Here is a 21,074-nt window from a genome sequence, read left to right as displayed (position 1 = left end):
TTATCCAAACGTGGAGAAGTACATCCAGATGTGGCCTCCTGAGGCCAAGTCAACCGAATGCTCCCAAAGAGTCCAGCATCCCCTCTTGTCTCCGATGAAGGTCATGTAAAATCAGGGAGTCCTTTATTTCATGTCTTTCTAACGTGGTTTTTTTTTTTTTTTATCTTCCATCTTGTCTAAGACATTTCATCTAGTGGCGACTTCCAAAAGGAAGAAGACCAAGAGAGCCAGGTATGCTTGAGTCCTCTTGGACGTATCATTCCGTCATTTTTTTAAAAAAAAAGAACTTGTACAAAGACTGTATTCCCCCTTCCCCAAATGCTTGAGGTTGAGTTTATCATGTTCTTAACATACTAATATTTGGTTTCTTTTGTGTTTTTTTCCCCCCTCTTCCTTCCTTCCTTCTTTCTTCCCTCCCCCTTTTCGCTCCTTGCTTTGATCTGCGGCTGGGGATAATCTTCTGCCATCAGCAAATGGTTTGTTTCAGCTTTCTCTGCTTTTTTTTTCTTTTTTTAAGTAAGTTTTCTCGGTGATAATAACCTTGGGGTCCTTCTGCAAGGGAGCTGCTGCTCTTCTCCTCCCCTCAGCCTCCAAGAGAGGGAACCAGGGGTGAAATGCTCCCGGTTTAGACCGGATCACCCAATCTGGTAGTGATGGCGGCGGGTGGTTCGGAGAACCAGTAGCAAAGATCCCTGCAACCCCCCACCCCACCCCGCCATGCCCAGCTGAGCTGTGCGATCAGCAGAGGCTGTTTTTTTTTACTTTTAAAAGCATTTTCTCTACAACCTCTTCGGCTGAAAAAATGCTTTTAAAAGTAAAAAAAAAAAGAGTCTCTGATGATCGTATGGCTCAGCTGGGATCGTCAGAGCTTTCTAAAAGCATTTTTTCTAAAAGCATTTGTAGAAAAAATGATTTTAAAAGCCTCTGACGATCCTAGCTGAGTTGCCTGATCATCAGAGGCTTTTAAAAGCATTTCTTTTACAATGTAGAAAAAATGCTTTTACAAGTAAAAAAAATAAAAATAAAAAAAGGCTCAGACGATGGCGCAGCACAGCTGTGATCGTCGGAACTTTTTTTTACTTTTTTAAAGAATATTTTACTACCTATTCGCTGTTCTACTTACCTTCCCAAGCCTCCTTTTGGTGCGAATTGTGCATGCACGGCCAGCAAACCGGTTCAGATTTCACCACTGAGGTCAGCCGTAACTTCCAACAGTTGTTAAGCGGCCGTAAATTGAGGACTACCTCCAATGCCTTAAGGAGGTTTAGTTTCAAGCGGAGATGAATTGAGAGCAGATACACAGAGGTTAGAGCCATGTTGTTGGTGAAGATTGATATCTCCTGCTTAGAAGAGACTACTGTCTAGATGTTTGGTAGATCCAATTTGCCTCGTATGGTGAGATTCACTTCTCATTCTTTTTTTCCCCCTCAACCCTTCAGATTGACTTCCTAAATTCGGTCATTGTGGATCTTCAAGATAAAAACGCCGAACTGAAATCGAAACTGAACAAGATGTCCGAGGCGGCTCTCAACGGAGACGAGGAAGAAGTTATTAACTATGACAGGTTGGTGGTCGGAAAAATTGGGGATTTGGGTGGCTGTTTTACTTGGAGTGGCTTATGGGTAGACGCAGCTGGATGACATAGAGCAGTGTTCCTCAACCGTGGCCACTTTAAGAGGTCTGGACCAACTCCCAGAATTCCTCAACCAGCAGAGTTGGGAGTTGAAGTCCAGATCTCTTAAAAATTGGCCAAGGTTGAGAAGCTTTGGCTTAAAGCATTGGATAAACCAACCCACTGAGCTCCAGCAACCATAGAGTCTGCTCTCTAGAGAGGCCAGACACTGAGGAATTCTGGGAGTTGAAGTCCAGACCTCTTAAAAGTGGCCAAGGTTGAGAAACATTGGCTTAAAGCATTGGCTAAACCAGGGGTCAGCAACCTGCAGCTCTGGAGCCGCATGTGGCTCTTTCATCCCTCTGCTGTGGCTCCCTGTTGCTGGTCGGCTCCACAATTGATAGGGCTTTCAGTTAGGACAGGTAGAGGAAAAAAGATGCCGCCCTAGGAGGAGACTCTATGGAGGGGAAACTGGACTTCCGGTCGGCTCCAGAATTGAACGGGGGCTTCCAGTTAGGACCTTTGTGGCTCTTTGAGTATTTAAGGTTGCCGACCCCTGGGATAAACCAACCCACTGAGCTCCAGCAACCAAAGAGTTGCTCTCTAGAGAGGCCAAACACTGAGGAATTCTGGGAGTTGAAATCCAGACCTCTTTAAACGGCCATGGTTGAGGAACATTAGCGTGGAGAATTGAAAAACCAAAATCCCAACTTTGTCAGCTTTCCTAAACTGTTTCTGTCTCAACAGCGAGGAAGACAACCAAGTCAAGAGGAAACCTCGCCTCTTCTGCGACATTTGCGATTGTTTCGACCTCCACGACACCGAAGATTGTCCTACGCAAGCCCAGGCGCCTGAGGAACCTCCCCACTCCACGTACCACGGCAGTCGGAAGGAGGAACGTCCGTACTGCACCATTTGTGAGATGTTTGGCCATTGGACCGCCAACTGCAACGACGACGAGACCTTCTGACACAGGACAGGAGCGGAGAAAATGGAACGTTGTTTCGGGCGCTAGTTGGACCTCGTCCTCCACCACCAATCTCCAAGGGTGGGGCCAGAAGGAGGGAAGAGAGTGGGGACCGGCACTCTTTCCTCCCAGAATTCCTTGCAGCACCCACCACCCAGATTTTTTTTAAAAAAAGGACGCTGTGGATCTGGTCTGCCACAAGCAAGATAGTTTATTCTGCCCTTCTTACGATGAAATTAAAATAAATAATTTAACAGGGGCTGCCAATTTTCATTTAGAAATTTCATTTCCTGGGTTTTGCATCCAGAAACTTCCCTCCGGTCGCGTGGCTTAGTTTGGGGGGTGGGAGGGAGGGAGGGAGGTGGGGGAGGAAATGAGAGGAGGTGGGGTGTCAAACCCAATAGCTCACTTTTAGCTCACTTAAAGCTCTTTGAAATTATGCTGTTAATTTTCCTATTTGCACTACTACGCTCCTCCAAGCTGCGGTTGTACGGATTTATTTAACGTTTGTAACGTTCTGACACTGGAATGGGTTGAAGAGGCGAGCTCTTATTTTTTTTATTTTTCCAACGTTGTTTGTTTTTGTTTTTGTTTTGCCTCGGCTTTGTGATCTCTCGATCAACCGACACGCGTGTGCGTGTGCTACTGGTGCAAGACCTAGAAGTAGTGCCTTCCTTGTCCGCGAGATTTCTTTTAACGGTGTGAGATTTTTGTCGAGGCAAAAAAAATACCACAAAGCAGGTCAGCCACTGTGGGGAAATATTTTTTTTCCCCCCTAACGAAACCTCTCCAGTTCTGCGTTTGGGAAATCTCCTCCTGTTTTTTCAGCTTCTGTAGAGTTGTACATAAGTACATATATAAATATATTTAAGAAAAACAAAGATTTATATTTTGGAAAGCAATCTTGATTGTCTTTAGTGTTTCTGTTCTTCTGAAAAAGAGGGCTTTTGTGTACCGTAACTTGATTCAATGGCTTTAAACCGCCTCAAAAAACTTGGGAGATTTTTTTTTTTTCTGACGGGGGTGGGTTTGGGATGGGGATAAGGGGGCAAGTTTGCATGTACCAAAAAAAGGACAAAAAAAAAAAAATCTTCCGGCTACAGTTTGTATCCTGTAACAGATTTTTTTTTTTATCAAAAGTCCGTCCTGAAATCAAGACCGTTTCTTAAAACCAATTTAAGATGTAATTTATTTATTTTCCCCTGGGTTGGAATTTTGTTCCTGATGAATGTAAAATAGAAAACTCAATGTTGAAATAAGGTGAAGTTTCTAAGAAGCTGATAACCTTACAAGAACATTTTAAGAAGTATACAAAGGAGCACATTTCTGAGTAAAACTGTTTTCATGCTAATTTAATGCCCCGGGCGTTCCTGTGGAGTTACTCAAAGATGATGCCATTCTGGTTTTGCTCTCTTCTTTTGAATGTCACAAAAAAGAAAGGTAAAGAAAACACTATCAGCCTTCCTTGCATTATGGAAGATTTTAACTCTTCTATAACTATGTTTGGGTTTACCTATGTTTCTTTTTACACGCACACACAGACCTATAGAGAGGCACGTATCTGTGCTAGTTGTTAATTATTCCCAGATTACAATCAGTATTTGGTCTATGAGGTTTTTTAAAAAATAAATCAATGTAACTGTTTGAACTTTGGAGTAAAGAATGTATTATAGGGATAGTCATTAAAAAAAAGCAGGGAAATCAGTATTAAACTAAACCAACTGTACTGTATCTTTAATAAAGGGATTATTCTCTACTCGTCAGCCTTGCCTCCTCCTTTTCACAACTGTCTGTGAGTGTTTGGTGCTGGGTATCCTGGGCAGTAGGTGCTGTTCAAGCCACAATGCTGGCTTACTATGATGATTTGCCGGAATGAGTTATTTAAAGGCACAGCAATTTCGAAAGTTTTAAGCTGTTAAATTTGTTTATTTAATTAGCACATGGCATCTACAGAGGTCATGCAATCGCTGATGTACAACACTAATAAAACACATTATACATACAAACAAATACAAGTTTAAAACATCAGCAGATAGGCAGATGGTGATAGGGTAGGTAGGTAGATATTGAGAGAGAGAGAGAGAGAGAGAGATGGATGATAGGCAGAGAGATAGATATGATAGAAAGATATGATAGACTGATATAAAGGATGTATAGATGGATGATAGGCAGAGACACATAAAGGATAGATGGAAGATAGATAGATGATAGGCAGAGAGATAGATATGATAGAAAGATATGATAGACATAAAGGATGTATAGATAGATCATAGGCAGAGACACATATAACAGATAGATAGATAGATAGATAGATAGATAGATAGATAGATAGATAGATAGATAGATCTGTAACCTTGTTGCTGGTATCCTTAAGATTTATATTGACTTTCCCTATGACTATCACTAAGTGTTGTACCTTATGATTCTTGATGAATGTATCTTTTCTTTTATGTACACTGAGAGTGTATGCACCAAGACAAATTCCTTGTGTGTCCAATCACACTTGGCCAATAAAGAATTATAGATAGATGGATGGATGGATGGATGGATGGATAATAGGCAGACAGATATGATAGACATATAGATATAAAGGATGGATAGATGGATGATAGAAACGCAGATATAAAGGATAGATGGAAGATGGATGGATGATAGACAGATATGATAGACATAGATATAAAGGATGTATAGATGGATGATAGAGACGCAGATATAAAGGATAGATGGAAGATGGATGGATGATAGGCAGACAGATATGATAGACATGATAGATATAAAGGATGTATAGATGGATGATAGAGACACAGATATAAAGGGTGGATGGATGGATGGATGGATGGATGGATGGATGATAGGCAGACAGATATGATAGACATGATAGATATAAAGGATGTATAGATGGATGATAGGCAGAGACAGATATAGATGGAAGATGGATGGATGGATGATGGGCAGACAGATATGATAGACATGATAGATATAAAGGATGTATAGATGGATGATAGACAGAGACAGATATAGATGGAAGATGGATGGATGGATGATAGGCAGACAGATATGATAGACATATAGACATAAAGGATGTATAGATGGATGATAGAGACACAGATATAAAGGGTGGATGGATGGATGGATGGATGGATGATAGGCAGACAGATATGATAGACATGATAGATATAAAGGATGTATAGATGGATGATAGGCAGAGACAGATATAGATGGAAGATGGATGGATGGATGATGGGCAGACAGATATGATAGACATGATAGATATAAAGGATGTATAGATGGATGATAGGCAGAGACAGATATAGATGGAAGATGGATGGATGGATGATAGACAGATATGATAGACATAGATATAAAGGATGTATAGATGGATGATAGAGACACAGATATAAAGGATAGATGGAAGATAGAGATAGATAAGATGAAATGATGGATGGATGATAGGCAGAGATAGACACAAGCAGACAGACAGAAAGGATAGATGGGTGATAGATATAAAAGATGAGATAGATGATAGATTAGGATAGGTAGGTAGAAAGACATGGATACCTTAGAGAGAGAGAGAGAAAGAAAGAAAGAAAGAAAGAAAGAAAGAAAGAAAGAAAGAAAGAAAGAAAGAAAGAAAGAAAGAAAGAAAGAAAACATGGAAAATACAATATACAATATAAAATACTAAAATAAAACTAGGACAAAATCAGCATAATATGGGACCACAGAATTGCAATAGGATGGATACTATACTTCAACATCTAAGGAAGTTGGGAAAGATCGGGGGAGGGGATGCACGGCCCCCTCCCCAAAAAACACCCCCCCCAGCAGCCTCCTCCGCCGAGAGCCTCACCTGCGCGCCCAGGTAAGACCCAGAAACGCCTTGAATCGGAGGGGGGCGTGGCTAGGCCGAGGGCCCGCCCACCACCACCTCCTCCTCCTCACGTGACCGGCGTGGGCGTGGCCAGCGCAGGCTCAGCGCGGCGGCCATGGCGGCTCACCTCAGCTCGGGCCGCGTCCCGTTGACGGCGCTGCGGGAAGCCGGGCGGAGGGAGCTGCGCGCCTTCCTCGACAAATGCGCCGGATCCAAGGTCAGCGCAAGCCCGCCTCGCCGCGCCCCGCCGGGTGGACGCCCATCCTCCACCGCCGGCCGGGGATGATGGGTCCCCGAGTTCCCTCCCCCCCCCCCCCGACCCTCCCTCTATTTTGACTTATTCTTCTCCCCCCTTAATGTGTCTCTGGTCTGTTTTCCTTATGCATTCATACTATTCTGCATTGGTATTTTTAAATGACCTTTGTTCATCGATATCATGCATTGATATTTATTCTGCATTGATATTTATTCTGCATTGATATTTATTCTGCATTGGTATTTATTCTGCATTGATATTTATTCTGCATTGGTATTTATTCTGCATTGATATTTATTCTGCATTGGTATTTATTCTGCATTGGTATTTATTCTGCATTGGTATTTATTCTGCATTGATATTTATTCTGCATTGGTATTTATTCTGCATTGATACACTCAAAGCATTATCATTAATCCTCCTTTATCGGTTATTCATCGATGGTGTAACGCAGTCACGTCATTCTGCAGTATGTTTATTGCATATTGGTGTTTTTTAAATTATCGTTATTATTCGATCAATATTGTGTACTGATGCTCTGCTCCGGTATTATGTGTTGATGTTTCAGATTATCATTTGTTATTCATTGGTGTTATTCTAGATTGATACTGCACGTTGCTACTTTAAATTATCATTTATTTCTTGATATTATTCTAGATGGACACATTGCACATTGCTATTTTAAATTATTTGTTATTCATTGATATTCTAGATTGATACCGCACATTGCTATTTTAAATTATTTGTTATTCATTGATATTCTAGATTGCTACTGCACATTGCTATTTTAGATTATCATTTATTTCTTTATATTATTCTAGATTGATACTGCACATTGCTATTTTAGATTATCATTTGTTATTAATTGGTATTATTCTAGATTGATACTGCACATTGCTATTTTAAATTATCATTTATTTCTTGATATTATTCCAGATTGATACTGCACATTGCTATTTTAAATTATCATTTGTAATTCAATGATATTATTCCGTTGCTTCGCATGTACACTGAGAGCTTCTGCGCCAGAGACAATTGTGTGTCTAATCACACCTGGCCAAATAAAGTATTCTATGTTACTGTGTGTTTGTATGTTTATGGATTGATATTTTTTATTCAATGTTCAGTATTTATTATACGTTGATATTCTTGTTAGTCATTGATATTTTGGATGCATTGATGTTATTACATTGGTATTTATTATACATGGATATATTTATGTGTCCTTCAAAGTGTTTCTCAGCTTCTTGAAGAGATGTACTTAAATCTGTTTTTTCTTCTTTAGGCCATTGTGTGGGATGAGTATCTTACTGGGCCCTTTGGATTGATTGCGCAATATTCTCTTCTGAAGGTAAGATGTGGGCAAGAGTTCTAAAACATGCTAGAAAAGTGATAATGCACTAAGTCTTTCATTTAAAAAGTATGCATACAAAAAGTATGCAGTATACTATAGGTAATAGCAAAGACTTGCTATTACCTATAGTATATATACAGCATAGGTGGAACCTTGCTCAATAGTAGTAACTGTGAGAGGGATCTTGGAGTCCTAGTGGACAACCATTTAGATATGAGCCAGCCGTGTGCGGCAGCTGCCAAAAAAGCCTACACAGTTCTGGGCTCCATAAACACAGGGATAGAATCAAGATCACGTGAAGTGTTCGTACCACTTTATAAGGCCTTGGTAATAAGGCCAACCTTGGAATCCTGCATCCAGTTTTGGTCGCCACAATGCAAAAAAGATGTGGAGACTCTAGAAAGAGTGCAGAGAAGAGCAACCAAGATGATTAGGGGACTGAAGGCTAAAAGATATGAAGAACGGTTGCAGGAACTGGGTATGTCTAGTTTAATGAAAAGGAGGACTAGGGGAGACATGATAGCAGTGTTCCAATATCTCAGGGGCTGCCCCCAAAGAAGAGGGAGTCAAGCTCTTCTCCAAAGCACCTGAGGATAGAACAAGAAGCCATGGGTGGAAACTAATCAAGGAGAGAAGCAACTTAGAACTAAGGAGGAATTTCCTGACATTTTAGAACAATTAATCGGCGGAACAACTTGCCTGCAGAAGTTGTGAATGCTCCAACACTGGAAGTTTTTTAAGAAGAGGTTGGATAACCATTTGTCTGAAGTGGTGTAGGATTTCCTGCCTGGGCAGGGGGTTGGACTAGAAGACCTCCAAGGTCCCTTCCAACTCTGTTATTCTGTTCTATTCTAATACCTCTGTTCAAACCAAATGGAATGTTTTCATAGTTGTTTTGTTCGTTTCCTTCCAGGAACATGAGGTGGAGAAAATGTTCACCCTCAAAGGGGGTCACCTTCCACCGGCTGATGTCAAGAACATTATTTTCTTTGTCAGGCCCAGGTTAGAGCTCATGGACATAATTGCAGACAATGTGCTCAGGTAAGGTCACCTGGGGACTTTGAAGTTCAACTTTTTCACCAGGACAAACTCTACTGTTTATGTGGGCAGAGGAAGATATAGTATAGAATTCTTTATTGGCCAAGTGTGATTGGACACACAAGGAATTTGTCTTTGGTGCATACTCTCTCGGTGTACATAAAAAGAAAAGATACATTCGTCAGGAATCATAAGGTGCAACACTTAATGATAGTCATAGGGTACAAATAAGCAATCAAATCATACTAGGAAACAATCAATATAAATCGTAAAGATACAAGCAACAAAGTTACAGTCATCCAATCATAAGTGGGAGGAGATGAATGATAGGAACGATGAGAAGATTAATAGTAATATTAATGCAGACAGTGAATAGTTTGACAGTGTTGAGGGAATGATTTGTTTAGCAGAGTGATGGCGTTCGGGGAAAAACTGTTCTGGTGTCTAGTTCAAGATCAGAATATATGTTTGTTCCCCAGTTATGTTCATTCTTTATTTTTTTTTTTAAATCAGCTTGTAGGTCTTGTATCTGTTTTGGATCTGTACACTGTCCAGAGTTAGTTTTGAATGGTGGAGTCCTTATTAATCTAAATCAGGGGTGTCCAAACATGGCAATTTTAGGATTTGTGAACTTCATCTCCCAGAATTCCCCATGACTCATGAATTCTGGGAACTCATGTCCACAAGTCTTGGACCTCCCTGATCTAAATAGTGATTTATTTTATTTTATTTTATTTTGAATTTGTATACCGCCCTTCTCCCTGAGGACTCAGGGCGGTGAACAGCCAAATAAAAACATCAAATACAAATATTAAAATACAGTTAAAAATATATATATAAATTTGGCCCCATTAATTAAAACGATAAAACAAAACAATTAAAAAACACTTAAAAAGAATTAGGCCAGCCCGGCTTGTTTGGAAAAAGAAGGTTTTAAGGGCACGGCGGAAGGCACTGAGGTCATGGATTCTCCTTATCTCTGGGGGCAACTGATAACTTAATATTTAATAGATTAATGGAGTGCTACATATATTGAATGAATGAATGAATGAATGAATGAATGAATGAACGAATGTTCAGTTGAACTGGTCCAGAGACTATTAAAATTGATCTGGGGAAAGCTTGGTCAGATAAAAACCTTCCTTCTCTTTTTCCAGCGAAGATAAAATCCGCTGTCCGCAGCGGGATTTCCACATCTTGTTCGTGCCGCGTCGCAGTTTGTTGTGCGAGCAGCGCCTCAAAGAGCTGGGCGTGCTGCACTGTTTCATTCACCGAGAGGAATACAGCCTGGACCTCATTCCCTTTGACGGCGACCTCTTGTCCATGGAGTCAGAAAACGCCTTTAAGGTCAGAACCCGCACACAGCGAAGGAGGCCGCTCCCGAGACGGGGACCTGAGGCGCTCCAGGCCTCCTTTCTGATGGCAGGAAATGCTGGCTCCCGGGAAAATTGAGAGTGGCTTTCCTTTCTCCTAGGAGTGTTACCTAGAAAATGATCAGACCAGCCTCTACCATGCCGCAAAAGGACTCATGACACTCCAGGCTCTCTACGGGACCATCCCGCTCATCTTTGGAAAAGGAGAGTGCGCACGGGTAAAAATGAATAAGCTGGAATGTCTGTCCTTATTTATAGCTCAGCCTCTTTTGCAATAAGGAGCCCCTTGGTTCTGATCATTTAAACCAGCAGCGTCCAACCTTGGCGACTTTTAAGACCTGTGGACTTCAACTCCCAGAACTCCTTTGCCAGCTGGAGAATTCTGGGAGTTGAAGTCCACAAGTCTTAAAGTTGCCAAGTTGGACACCCCCTGATTTAGACAAGAAATCGAGATCCATGGAACATTTATCGCTGATGATGATGATGATGATGATGATTATTATTATTATTATTATTATTATTATTATTATTATTTTATTTCTATACCGCCCTTCTCCTGCGGGACTCAGGGCGGTGTACAGCCAGGATAAAACATTGCGTACAAAATTTAAAAACAATTTAAAAACAATTAAATAATTTCGGCCCAAGATATTAAAAATAACCCAATTAAAACCAAATTCAATTAAAACTGAGAGGATGGGATCAAGCCAGCCCAGCTAGATGGAATAGGTGTGTTTTCAGGGCCCAACGAAAAGTCCGGAGGTCTGATATCGTGCGTATCTCAGGGGGTAGGTCATTCTAGAGGGCGGGTGCTGCCACAGAGAAGGCTCTCCCCCAAGCAGCAGCTTGGCACAAGATCCTAACCCCAGACAATCAAACCACAGGAACAGTAGAATTATCTGCCACCTAATTTGTGTGTAGAACAAAAGTAATGTCTGAAATAGACGTTGGAAACCAGGGTGAGTTGGAAGAGTCTTCTGCTCGGCTTGGACGTCTACGAATTGAGAGCTGAATCAGAGCAGAGCAGGGCGTGAGAAACGTAGCTTTAAAGGCGCCTGGTCTTTGTGAGGTTAATCTTTGTGGCCTGGTCCGTAAATCTCCGGGATTTTCTGGATTGCAGCATGTGGCAAACATGATGATCCGCATGAAGAGGGAGTTTTCGGGGATCCAGAACCCCATCCTGCCCGTCTTCGATACCCTTCTGCTGCTGGATCGCAACGTGGATTTGATCTCTCCTCTGGCTACCCAGCTGACCTACGAGGGCCTGATTGATGAAATATATGGAATTCAGAACAGTAAGTAAGACCGTGACCGAGAAGGAAGAAACTTTGTTAGTTCCTCTCAGCCCGGCCTGCCTCGCAGGGTTGTTAGGAGGAAAATTGGAGGAAGCGGGCTCCATAGACCACTCTGAGCTCCTGAAATCAAGTCATATCCAGGTAGTCTTCCACTTACAACCATTCATTTAGGGACTGTTTAAAGTTACAACGGCACTGAAAAAAGGGACTTTTTCAAGTTTTTCACACTTACAACCTTTCTAGCATCTCCATGGTCACGTGATCACTTTTTGCAAGCTTCTGATAACGTGGAAGCCAGATTCACTTAACAACCAGGTTTCTAACATCAACTGCAGTGATTTACTTAACAGCAGATGCAGGAAAGGTCGTAAAAAAGGGGGCAAAACTCACTTAACAAATGTCTCACTTTAACAGAAATTTTGGGTTCAATTATGGTCATAAGTCAAGGACTACCTGTATATCTTCAATATGTCTCTCCCGGGCCTTTCTTTAAAACATCCATCTCATTTCTTTTTCCACGATGTTTGGCAGCCTACGTAAAACTTCCCCCCGAAAAATTTGCCCCCAAGAAGCAGGGGGAGGCCGCGAAGGAGCTGCCCACCGAGGCCAAGAAGCTGCAGCTGAACTCCGCGGAGGAGCTGTACGCGGAGATCCGCGACAAGAACTTCAACGCCGTGGGCAGCGTCTTGAGCAAGAAGGCCAAAATCATCTCAGCTGCTTTTGAGGTAATAAAGCAAGGGTCCCCAAAGTTGGCAGCTTTAAGACTTGTGGACTTCAACTCCCAGAAAGAGAATTCTGGGAGTTGAAGTCCACAAGTCTTAAAGCTGCCAAGGTTGGAGACCTCTGTAATAAAGTAACACCCAACCTTGGCAACTGACAGGCCTGTGGATTTCAATTCCCAGAATTCCCTAGCCAGCCACATCGGCTGTGCTCAGGAAGGGCAAAAGAACACGTCGTCCATCTTCTCCTCTTAGAACCCAACTACATTGTTTGTTTTTGACTAACTTGATTAACGATGATTCACTTAAGGAAAGAGAGCCATCCCCCATTATCCCGTCAGAGCTGAAGAAGCTTTCTTGGATGAGAAGCGAAACGTCTCCAAAAGAAAAAATAAGGAAGTCCAGTTGCCTCCCGAAAAAGCACCTGTGGCAAGAAAGGTCGTTAAAACGGGGCAAAACTCCCTTAACAAACGTCTCCCTTAACAACGGAGATCTTAGGCTCCACGGTGGCCCTAAGTTGAGTTCTTACCTGCGCATAATTTTTGTGCAGCTTGCAGTGAAAAAGTTTCTTGAACCAGGAGTATCTGAGCTGTAATTGATACGACTGGGATATTCGTATTTTTACACTGGAAGGAAGGAAGGAAAAAAGGGACGACGTCACATCGTTAGATCTAATAGGTGATAATGAAACAGCAGCTTACAAGGAGCGGAGAGGCCCGTTAATGGCCTTTATTATTTTCTATCTGCCTGGGCTTGTCATTCGTAGCGTTGACACTTCCCTCGATTTTTGCACTTGTCAGTAAGCGTGTGGGATTTGCACAGTTTTCTCTCTCTCTCTCTCTCTTATTCTCCCCTGAAAAAGCTGGGTATAAATTATGAACTCCGGTAGGTTAATTAATAGATCATTACCCTTTGTGGTTATCCGGTCCTTAAAGAGTCATATACGCTCTGTTTTTCATTGCTATGGAGATAATGCCACTAATCCTGTTTCGGAAAAACCACCTGAGATTTGCCAGATGATCATTTTTGAGACGGTGAGAGAGGTGGATTTAGGAAGCTGCAGGTTTGGTTTGGTTTTCCGCCGAGATTCTCAGCCCAAAGTACAAGATGTTAAGGAAAGAAAAGGCACGGTAAAAATACAGAACTTAAGAAAAACTTGAGCAGACGATCATTAAAACCAATACATTTTTAGAAATTGGAGTATGTTCCTGAGGTCCATTTCTTTTACTGGCAATAGTCTTTGAGTTTTGCTGGCGTGCTGGGAAGCACGTTATATGTAGAAATGTCATTGAATTAGGTGAGCCAATTGACACTCTGAGGGATCCCAGTCAAGGATTCTTATTCCATGCACCGTTTCCATCCAGCCTACAGAAAAATACAACCATCTTTATGTTTCTTCTGGAACAGGAATAAAACTGGACCTGTCCAATGAAGTTAAGCCACTTCTTTTTTGACATTTGGCCATTCTCTACCAATTGGACAAGGGGGAAAAAAAAGTTGACCCTGGAGAAGACTTTTGATTTTATCGTAACATGAAAAATGACCTGGTGATGTGGCTTCTGTCAATCTCAACGAAGCCGAAGGGGATTCTTAGCTGTTGGGCAAAAGGGGTAGAATCCAAATAAGATTAATAGGGCTGTGAAGAGGGAGGAATGAGAGAAGGTTTAGTCTAGTGCTTAAGGCATGAAGCCTGAAAGGGGGAAACGGTGAGTTCTAGTCCCGCCATAGACTTGAAAAACACCTGGGTGACTTTGAGCCAATCACCAGGAGACGGTGATTTCTAGTCCCGCCTTAGTCATGAAAGCCAGCCAATCCCCCTCTCTCAGCCCAACCCACCTCACACCGTTGTTATTATGGGGAAAATAGGAGGAGGAAGTAGGGTCGGATATGTTCGCAGCCTTGAGTTATTTGCAAAATAACTCAAAATAAAGGCGGTATGTAAATAAAATGAATGGCTCTGGACTCTCCGATTGATTAGGAAAGGCACCACGCCAAAACCGTGGGGGAGATCAAGCAGTTCGTCTCACAGCTGCCACACATGCAGGCTGCCAGAAGCTCTTTGGCGAACCACACCTCCATCGCGGAGCTCGTGAAAGACATCACCAGTGAGTAACTCTGAAGAGTATCTTTTTCCGGGGAACGGGCCTAAGGGAGGGTGGGTTTCCCCTCTTGAATGAGGGTCAGACCGAACCAATTTTAATCTCCTCCCTCGGTATTTTGGCCATTGGCCAGATCTCGGCGGTATCCCTGCTATCAAAATACCTCAGGATCCCATTAACGCCACTTCTTCACAACTGGTTTCATTTTTCTATTGTAAGCCTCTGAAGACTTCTTCGATAATTTAACCGTGGAGCAAGAATTTATGTCCGGCATAGATACCGATAAGGTAGGCCAATGTTTTCTCAAAACAGCTAATTAGTTCTGCGTAAACTAATTTCCTGTGGAATTGAGGGGATGTATATCTGGTGAGGGGCATTCACCCAAAAAAACTGGCATCCATAATTTTGGGGGTTAAGCATCTTTGAAGGCCAGATTGCTGTCGGCCAAACTAGTCCTTTCGCCAGTGTTTCTCTACCTCGGCCACTGGGTGGACTTCAACTCCCAGAATTCTCCAGCCAGCATGGGTGAACGAAAACCGCAGGTGAAAAGGTAGCCTTGTGTACAATTCATCAGACTGGCGCGAAAGATCGTCGGCATGAAACCTCTTCCATGTCTTCAGCACGGAGTCAATTCTGCAAAGAAGGTAACCTCGTGATTTTTGTTAAAAATTTAATTGGATTTTTTTTTTTCCCCTCCGCAGGCCAACGGCTACATAGAAGATTGCATTGCCCGAAAGTATCCTTTGATTAAGATTCTGAGGCTCGTTTGCCTGCAGTCGGTGTGCAACAGCGGCTTAAAGCAGAAAGTGCTGGATCATTACAAGAGAGAAATTCTCCAGGTTAGACTTTCGCAAGGGCAAATATTGATACAGCTCAGCGAAGACCTTAAACCAGGGGTGAAATCTAGCAGGTTCTGACAGGTTCTGGAGAACCGGTAGCAGAAACTTTGAGTAGTTCAGAGAACCGGCAAATACCACCTCTGGCTGGCCCCAGAGTGGGGAGGGAATGGAGATTTTGCAGTATCTTTCCCCTAGGAGTGGGGTGGGAATGGAGATTTTGCATATCCTTCCCTTGGAGTGTGGTGGGAATGGAGATTTTGCATATCCTTCCCCTGGAGCGGGGTGGGAATGGAGATTTTGCATATCCTTCCCCTGGAGTGGGGTGGGAATGGAGATTTTGCAGTATTCTTCCCCTGGAGTGGGGAGGGAATGGAGATTTTGCAGTATCCTTCCCCTGGAGTGGGGTGGGAATGGAGATTTTGCAGTATTCTTCCCCTGGAATGGGGAGGGAATGGGGATTTTGTAGTATCCTTCCCCTGGAGTGGGGAGGGAATGGGGACTTTGCAGTATCCTTCCCCTGGAGTGGGGTGGGAATGGAGATTTTGCAATATTCTTCCCTTTCCACACCCACCAAGCCATGCCCACAAAACCGGTAGTAAAAAAAAAATTGAATTTCACCACTGCCTTAAACAATTTGGAGCATTTTGTAGAACAAAAACCAGTCACAGATAAGGAAAGGGGGGGAAAAAAATCAACGAAAAGATCAAGATATTTTATCCTCCCTTACGATGCGTTTGTTTTCCTTGAAGACGCAGCAGTCAGTGACGCTTTCTTCTTTTTTCTTCTTCGAATGGTTGTTATAATTCTATATAATTTCTTCCGAAAATCGTTTGCAGGCTATAAGTGCAGAGTAGAAATGGTGAGAGGTCACGAATCGTTTTTAACGGTTTACCCGGACTTTCCAATCCTTGAGAGGAAAGCTGAAATGAATTCATAGATTTGAAAATCCTGGATTTGTTGGGTTTTTTTTCTTCTTCTCTCCCCTTTCCTTTCAACCTGGCAGGTAGGCAGCTCCTACGGTCTCAGAGGGTAAACTCGACATTTCATAAATAAGGTATAAAATGAATATACCCTTGTGCTTGTTGCAGACTTATGGCTACGAACACATCCTGACCTTGAATAGCCTAGAAAAGGCTGGACTTTTGAAGCCCCAGCTGGGCAGTCGGAACAACTACCCAACCATCCGGAAAACTTTGCGTTTGTGGATGGACGACGTCAACGAGCAGGCAAGCTCGCCTCTCTGCCTCTTGCAGCTTTTAAGAGACGGTTTTTCAAAGCGGTCCCAAGTTAACCTGCTGTTACTCTTCAATTCCACCCCTTTTTTTTTTTGCAGAACCCAAACGATATCTCTTACGTCTACAGTGGTTATGCGCCTCTAAGCGTTCGCCTGGCACAGTTGCTTGCCCGGCCAGGTTGGCGAAGCATTGAAGAAGTCTTAAAAATACTCCCTGGTCCACATTTTGAAGAGAGGCAGCAGCTGCCAACCGGGCTTCAGAAAAAGCGTAAGTTTCTTTGGACATCCTGTTCAATTGGAAAATGTTTTTTAATTTAATTTAATTTAATTTAATTTAATTTAATTAATTCAATTTATATGCCGCCCCTCTCCGAAGACTCAGGGCGGCTCACAATACATTTCAAAAAATCATTATAAAAAAAAACATTTAAAAATTAAAAACATTAAAAACATTTTAAGTGCTCCAGGACTGTGGATAAGGGCCGCCACAGTCTGGTTGCCTCTTGTAGACTTAGGGGTTCCAGCGGCCACATAAATGGGGTGATTGGTCACTGTGGGAGGCACCCAGTTGTTTCCAAAATATTACAATAACCCAAAGAACCTTGATTAGGTTTAATCAGTCATGTTTAAATTCTGGAGTGGTGCAGTGGCTTAGAGGTGGAGCTCTTGACTCACAATCAGGAGACTGTGAGTTCGATCCTAGGTAGAGGCAGATATTTCTCTCTCTGGCACAGTGAAAATATATCTGCTGAACAAAACTCTGTATTGGCAACAGGAAGGGCATCCGGCCAATAAAACACTCTGCTAGCTTCATTCAGTTGCCCAGACTCCACTCCGCAAGGGATTCTGGGGTCGTTAAACGATGATGATGATGATGATAATCACATTTAAATTCTGCATTGTACTTCATACTTCCTCCTGTGTGGCAAACGTTTCATAACGGTATTGCAGGGAGTCCTTGGCTTATATTCATTTGTTTAGCAACTGCTCAAAATTACAAAAAAAGTGAGCTACGATGTCCTCGTACTTACGACTGTCATTCCTGTGGTCATGTGATCAAATTCAGTCATTTGCCTTGTCTGTCTGACGAGTCAATGGAGGAAGCCGGATTCGCAGTGTTTTGCTTCATGTTTCATAGTAGACTTTTTCATTGTCCTTTGAACTGCATCACAAGATGACAGTTGAGTGGGTGGAAATGAGCGGCAAAGCCTCGCATAGAATTTTGAAGGCAGTTTTCAATTTTTTCCTCCCCCCCACTATCATTCCAGGCCAGCATGGAGAAAACCGCGTCACTCTTGTCTTCTTTCTGGGGGGCGTGACCTACGCCGAAATCGCAGCCCTCCGGTTCCTCTCGCAGATGGAGGACGGGGGCACCGAATACGTCATCGCCACCACCAAACTGATCAACGGAACGAGCTGGATCAAGTCCCTGATGGAGAAGCTGGAGCCCCCACCCTTTTAGGAGAAGCAGGGACAGACCGAGCAGGACTCGATCGAGGTGGGATCGCGAGACTCGGGAGAAACGGATGCCTTCGGAAGAGAGGACTTGCCAGTTGAAAAGGAAGACAGTTTCTCAGCTGCTTTCTAAAAAAAATTCCTTCTGGATCCAGAAGGAAAGCTCAGCCTGGCAATCTGCATTTTGGTTTGCTTCCTGTCATTCCCAGATTTTTTCTTACGGTTTCTAAATCCCTTCTTCCTTAGTATATATTCCACAATCTTTCAGGACGTTTTTTCCTAATATTTCCTCCTCTTTCCCATTCTGTAGTTAGCTTTTGTTTTCTTACTTCAGTCCACTGATATTCTTCATTTTTCTCCCCAGGCAGTTAATCATGTTGGTGGATTGTAATTGCAAAGCTTGCAATTCCCTCTTGGGCTGCAATTCTAAAGCTTGAAAGTCTGCAAATCTGTAACAGAATCTGCCCCTTAGATTATACAGCTCTACCCCAATCCTCCTATTTTCACGGAATTCGCTTCCTCGATTTGTTTCTAGCAGATTTCAATCCCGGAAATCACTGTTTTGCTGCCAATTTTGAAAATCCTGCTCTCTTTTTCCCCATGAATACCTCCTGAAATGCTTACAAGCCCTCAATATTGAACCAAACTCATTTGCACTGAACATTACTGCGAATAGTGGGAGAAGAGGCTACTGTTTAATCAAACCTCATTCTGTTGCAAACAAATAAGCATGTTTTAAAAAGTGCTGGAATAATACCTTTGAAATCCGAGAAGATAAATGTTATAAAGACGCCAACGCGGGCATTTTCCAGCCTGTATGTGTGTACGATTGCTTTTTTGAACATGTGCAGTTTCTACATCGATAGCGCCAGCAGAATCTCTGTTGTGAAAACAACACGATTCTCTCCAGTCGAACGTCATTCTTGCGATAGCTGCGTTACTCCCCATTCTCCAGAGTGTCACGGCCCCATAATGCAAAACCTTAGAATCAGGAAGGGAAGCTTTTTTTCTGGACAGTGTTGACTGAGTCTCAAGGGAGATAATTATATCCTAACGGCTTCCTGGGTAGTTTGATTTCGGTCTACTTTTGATGAAGGTCTGGCTGATCACAAGGCTAATAATTTGATAATAAGAGCTCCTGATTAAATTTCGAGTCCATTTGTCGAGCCGTGATGTCTGGCGTGGGGGATATGATTGAGACCAAGTGTGTAATAGCCAGGAAGAGCCAGTTAAACAGAAGGGGGAAATAAAACTTTAAATAGAGCAGTGACATGTTTTTCAGGTTAGAGATAAAGACGGGCGTGTAATGCAAGATTTCTGCTGCAAAAAAACATAAAAAACTGGTTATAAGCAGAAGCGAAGTTTTCTCTAAAATGCTAAACTGCCTGTGTGCCTTATGCCATTTTATTCCTTTCCAATCCTCCCCCCCCCCATGTTATTTTCAGCTTTCCCCTCTGAATTTTGCCTACATTTAATAAATTTATGTAGGATGTTAAGATAGCCAAGAGAGAAAATGGTCCCTCCCCAAATCAGAGACATCTGCAAAATGTCACACAAGGACTTGGCCACGTGGCCACAGTTTCCACTGACAGGAACAGAAAGGTTGATTTTCAGCCTGTTGTTGGGATTAGAGGCCAGTGATTGTTGCTACACACGCACACAAATACACCGACACATAAACTGAGCAAAACACGGACCCAAGCAACAAATGTGAGATTTAAAGCAGATGTTGAATTTTTGAAAACGTGCTGTTTTTAGCTCTATCCATATATGTTTAACTCTCGTCATAATTTGATTGTGTTGAACAACTACGCACACCATCTTTTTAACAAGCATCATGTACGTGTTTTGGTAAGATTGCAGCTCAGCATGTAAACCTCCTTCCCTTTCATAGTAAAAGTTATTGCAACAGCAGGGAGAAAGTTACTCTCACATTGTCAACAACCGGTCCTTAGATTTATACTACTCAGTGGCTACAGATAAAAAAAAACCTACCTTGTACTATTTTGGAAAAGTAGAAAACTCCAGTGGTATCTTAAAAATGTAACAAATTTATTACACTGTGTGTTTTTGCACACGAGTGTATTTTATCAGGGAAAGTACTGAAGTATCTTTTTTAAAACCATTTTCCTCATTACTTCCATTCTATTTTCATTTTTAAAAAGCCTCGGGATATATATATATAGATATAGATATATATATTTCCGTGCAGCAAAGAACAAAGAAGATCTGTGTATCCCATTGCAGAATTGCTCTCTGACCACACCTATTAGTACTTCGCTTGTCTGGCGTATATATAGAGCATCCTTGTGCTGCCTCTTCAGATGAAGAGAAGGTCCAGCCGCTTCCAGAAGTCGCTCGCTGAAGACAAGCCCCAGAAAGGTCCACGAAAAAGATCCTCAAACCTCATCCTCCAAAAAAAGGTGAGCAATTTATCCGCATCTAAATATAATTAGCTTTTTATTTCATAGAAGAGGTGTGGCGTTTTAATTATAAGAACTGTAATCTTACGCAAGATAGCGTTCACATCCGAACATGCACTGCTACTGAAAAATCAAGACGTTTGGGGATTTTAAGAAAATTCTCTGAAAGTACTTTTTTTTAAAAAAAAAAAAAATGCATTGCTGGTCCTTGGTTTGCTGGCTATCTAATTTGTACCTTGTTGGGAAGGGGAAAAAATTATGTCAATTAGCAGTATGTGGATCTTGGCTTGGATTTTTTCCACCTTTGGGACTAAACTGAGATTAATTACTAGCTGTCCTGTCAGGAGGTTTCTCCTTGTAAAAGGAAAATTCAGTATAATTAACATGCTCGGAGCGAAATATTTCAAATCTTCGTAAAGATAATGGCAGCATCTTTTAAGTCATTTATTAGATCCCCGACTGCATATTTCTAAATATTGGCGGATTGAAAATGAACGTTTTATAAAGTTTAGGCACTATCAAATTATTACAGTGTTGCA

At 42.1% G+C, this 21,074-nt stretch overlaps 2 protein-coding genes across 4 annotated transcripts in view; both read left to right on the top strand.

Annotated features, from left to right (window-relative positions):
* Positions 1–2,913, top strand: part of CLIP1 (CAP-Gly domain containing linker protein 1) — a 56,307-nt gene extending 53,394 nt beyond the window's left edge. For both annotated transcript variants that reach the window (XM_070951231.1, XM_070951230.1), the window contains 3 exons: positions 182–231; positions 1,440–1,564; positions 2,360–2,913. In XM_070951231.1, coding sequence (XP_070807332.1) covers positions 182–231; positions 1,440–1,564; positions 2,360–2,582 — 398 coding nt within the window. In that variant the 3' untranslated portion in view covers positions 2,583–2,913. The remainder of the gene's footprint in view (positions 1–181; positions 232–1,439; positions 1,565–2,359) is intronic.
* Positions 2,914–6,565: 3,652 nt separating this feature from the next.
* Positions 6,566–20,419, top strand: VPS33A (VPS33A core subunit of CORVET and HOPS complexes). Of its 2 annotated transcripts, XM_070950637.1 has the most exons (14): positions 6,566–6,667; positions 7,992–8,057; positions 8,974–9,101; positions 10,256–10,445; positions 10,573–10,689; positions 11,592–11,766; positions 12,298–12,491; positions 14,464–14,590; positions 14,804–14,871; positions 15,286–15,423; positions 16,512–16,649; positions 16,757–16,925; positions 17,926–18,155; positions 20,360–20,419. In XM_070950637.1, exons 1-13 carry the CDS (start codon positions 6,566–6,568, stop codon positions 18,117–18,119), a joined length of 1,806 nt encoding a protein of 601 aa, XP_070806738.1. In that variant the 3' UTR covers positions 18,120–18,155; positions 20,360–20,419. The 2 variants fall into 2 exon arrangements, with proteins under 2 accessions (XP_070806738.1, XP_070806739.1); XM_070950638.1 differs by lacking the exons at positions 14,804–14,871; positions 15,286–15,423; positions 16,512–16,649; ... (1 more) ...; positions 17,926–18,155; positions 20,360–20,419 and having other exon boundaries at positions 13,893–14,517.
* Positions 20,420–21,074: the final 655 nt, after the last annotated feature.

The sequence above is a fragment of the Pituophis catenifer genome, unplaced genomic scaffold, assembly GCF_029215685.1.
Source record: "Pituophis catenifer annectens isolate HBS135680 unplaced genomic scaffold, rPitCat1.0.hap2 SCAF_10, whole genome shotgun sequence".
Lineage (NCBI taxonomy): Eukaryota > Metazoa > Chordata > Lepidosauria > Squamata > Colubridae > Pituophis > Pituophis catenifer.
Note: the sequence above shows the minus strand (reverse complement) of the source record. Positions and strands in the feature narration are given on the sequence as shown.